Raw genomic sequence first — 1892 nt, 5'->3', positions numbered from 1 at the left:
TAATGCAAGCCAAACAACCAAGGCACAAGAAGGCAAAGGATGAGAATAAAATCACACAGGCAGAATTTTATGTCGCGAGGACATGAAAGCAATCATAACAGATTTCCAGAGTTATATCAAGAGTGCATATGATTCAAAGAATTACAAATTTGTCAGAGAAGGTTAAAACAAGTATAAAGGGATGGGCTGATGATCAAGGGCGGCGGCTCAATCGACTAGCTCCAAGGGCACGACCTTTCCATCAACAATGTGGTGAGTGGAATCGCAGCTGGAAATGTTAATCCCCGGTTTCGTGCAGACTGCTTGAGCCAAAGCTTCTTGGAACCCCTCCTCGAAAGTACCCGCCATCTCCTGGATGAGGGCCTTTTTGTCCTTCTCTAGCTCCTCAACGGCGGCATCCCCAGAGGCTACATGCTTCTCCAGAGCCTCCTTTTCCACGCAAAGCCGACTGACCTCGACCTGTAGTTTGTCGTAGTCAGCCTGGAGAAGGCCCATAGCTTTGGCCTGGGTGGCCATTTCCTCTTTTGTCGGCTCCATCTCATCAGCCTGCTTACAGCAACGGTCCTTCAAGTCCTTTTGAACTTCTGCATCAGCTTTGACCAATTCTTGAAGGCCCGTTAATTGGACTTGGAGGGCGACTTCCCGAGTATAAAAGCCAACCTGGAGCTCCAATGCCTCTGCCAGTTGCCTCTCAGTTTCTGCTTTGGACTCTTGCGCCTGCTTCAGGGAGGTTTGGTAGGTTTCATTCTGGCATTCCCAGGGTTTTCTTCTCCTCCTCCAGAGCAGTCACCCTTGTTTCCAAGGCCTGGAGAGTTTGGGTTTGTAAGGCAGCGTTCCTGGCCTGGGCGCGCCATTCAAGGGCCACCGCCAAAAAGGCCCCCAAGTAGAAAGGCATGCCTTCCTTCCTGTGGGTGCCCTCTGGCAGAGTCTCGCCACTGAAGCCCCTCATTAGATGCATGATTGGAGGAGGGATGGCGATGAGATCGGGGGCGGCAGCGGCAACGGCGGGAGCAGGGGAAGCAGAGACTTCCACCGGCGGAGGAGGCGGGGCAGATTCGGCACCTTCGCCCCCTTCCTCTTGGACTGTGGCGGGTGGAAGCGAGGTCGCGCTTGGAGGGTCATCCATGAAGGGATTCCCTCCCTGAGGCGACGCCTCAAGCAGAAGAGGAACCCGTGCAGATTTTCTCCTTTTGAAAGGCGCCACACCTTCCGAGTCCTCATCATCTGATAAAATCTCCAAGACCCGTTTCCCTTTGTCAAGGGGGGTTGGAGCCGGTGATGAGGCCGCGGCTAGAGGAACGGCGGCGATGGGCAGAGGAGAGCCAGGAGCCTGAAGTGCTGCGGGGCTATGTGGAGATGACGGAGATGAACTTAGGGGAGCTTCGGTGGTGATCGGAGGAGGCGGCGACAGAGTTGGTGGGGGAACCGGATCGGCAGCAGGGGTGGAGGAGGCGCCCACCTTGGCGGCGCGAGCCTCCTTCATTGCTTTCGCCAGCATCATTCTCTTAGAGGCGTCCATCACCGATCCTACATCAAAACAGACCAAACAGCAAAAATCAGGGCCGAAACAACTATACAAAATTACAAAGCGCATAGAAGCGTGAGATGCAAGTAACGGGACACCATGAGAAACAGGGGGGGAAGCAGTGGAAACAAACGTCTGGTAAACAAGGTGTTCACGGCGAAAGGGGAGAAGGGAAGCATCTCCTTACCAAAATAGGTGGTCAGGGCGTGAGCATTGTACTCGCTAGCAACAAGCTTAAAGGTATCAAAAATGATCCCCAACCCGGCCAAGGCTTTGCTTACCTCACTGTCGACGGGAGATAGCTCTTCCAGGGTTTTGGCCCTGAGCAGTTTAGGGCGCTCCGTCCAGTAAAGGGGGAAGCCATCCA

At 54.1% G+C, this 1892-nt stretch overlaps 1 protein-coding gene across 1 annotated transcript; it reads right to left on the bottom strand.

Annotated features, from left to right (window-relative positions):
• Nucleotides 1-207: 207 nt before the first annotated feature.
• Nucleotides 208-1519, bottom strand: LOC137834145 (uncharacterized). Its single transcript, XM_068642208.1, has 2 exons — nucleotides 1028-1519; nucleotides 208-717 (listed from the first exon to the last, which is right to left on the bottom strand). Exons 1-2 carry the CDS (start codon nucleotides 1517-1519, stop codon nucleotides 208-210), a joined length of 1002 nt encoding a protein of 333 aa, XP_068498309.1.
• Between the last annotated feature and the right edge of the window lie 373 nt (nucleotides 1520-1892).

This window comes from Phaseolus vulgaris, chromosome 5 (assembly GCF_000499845.2).
Source record: "Phaseolus vulgaris cultivar G19833 chromosome 5, P. vulgaris v2.0, whole genome shotgun sequence".
NCBI lineage: Eukaryota > Viridiplantae > Streptophyta > Magnoliopsida > Fabales > Fabaceae > Phaseolus > Phaseolus vulgaris.
Note: the sequence above shows the minus strand (reverse complement) of the source record. Positions and strands in the feature narration are given on the sequence as shown.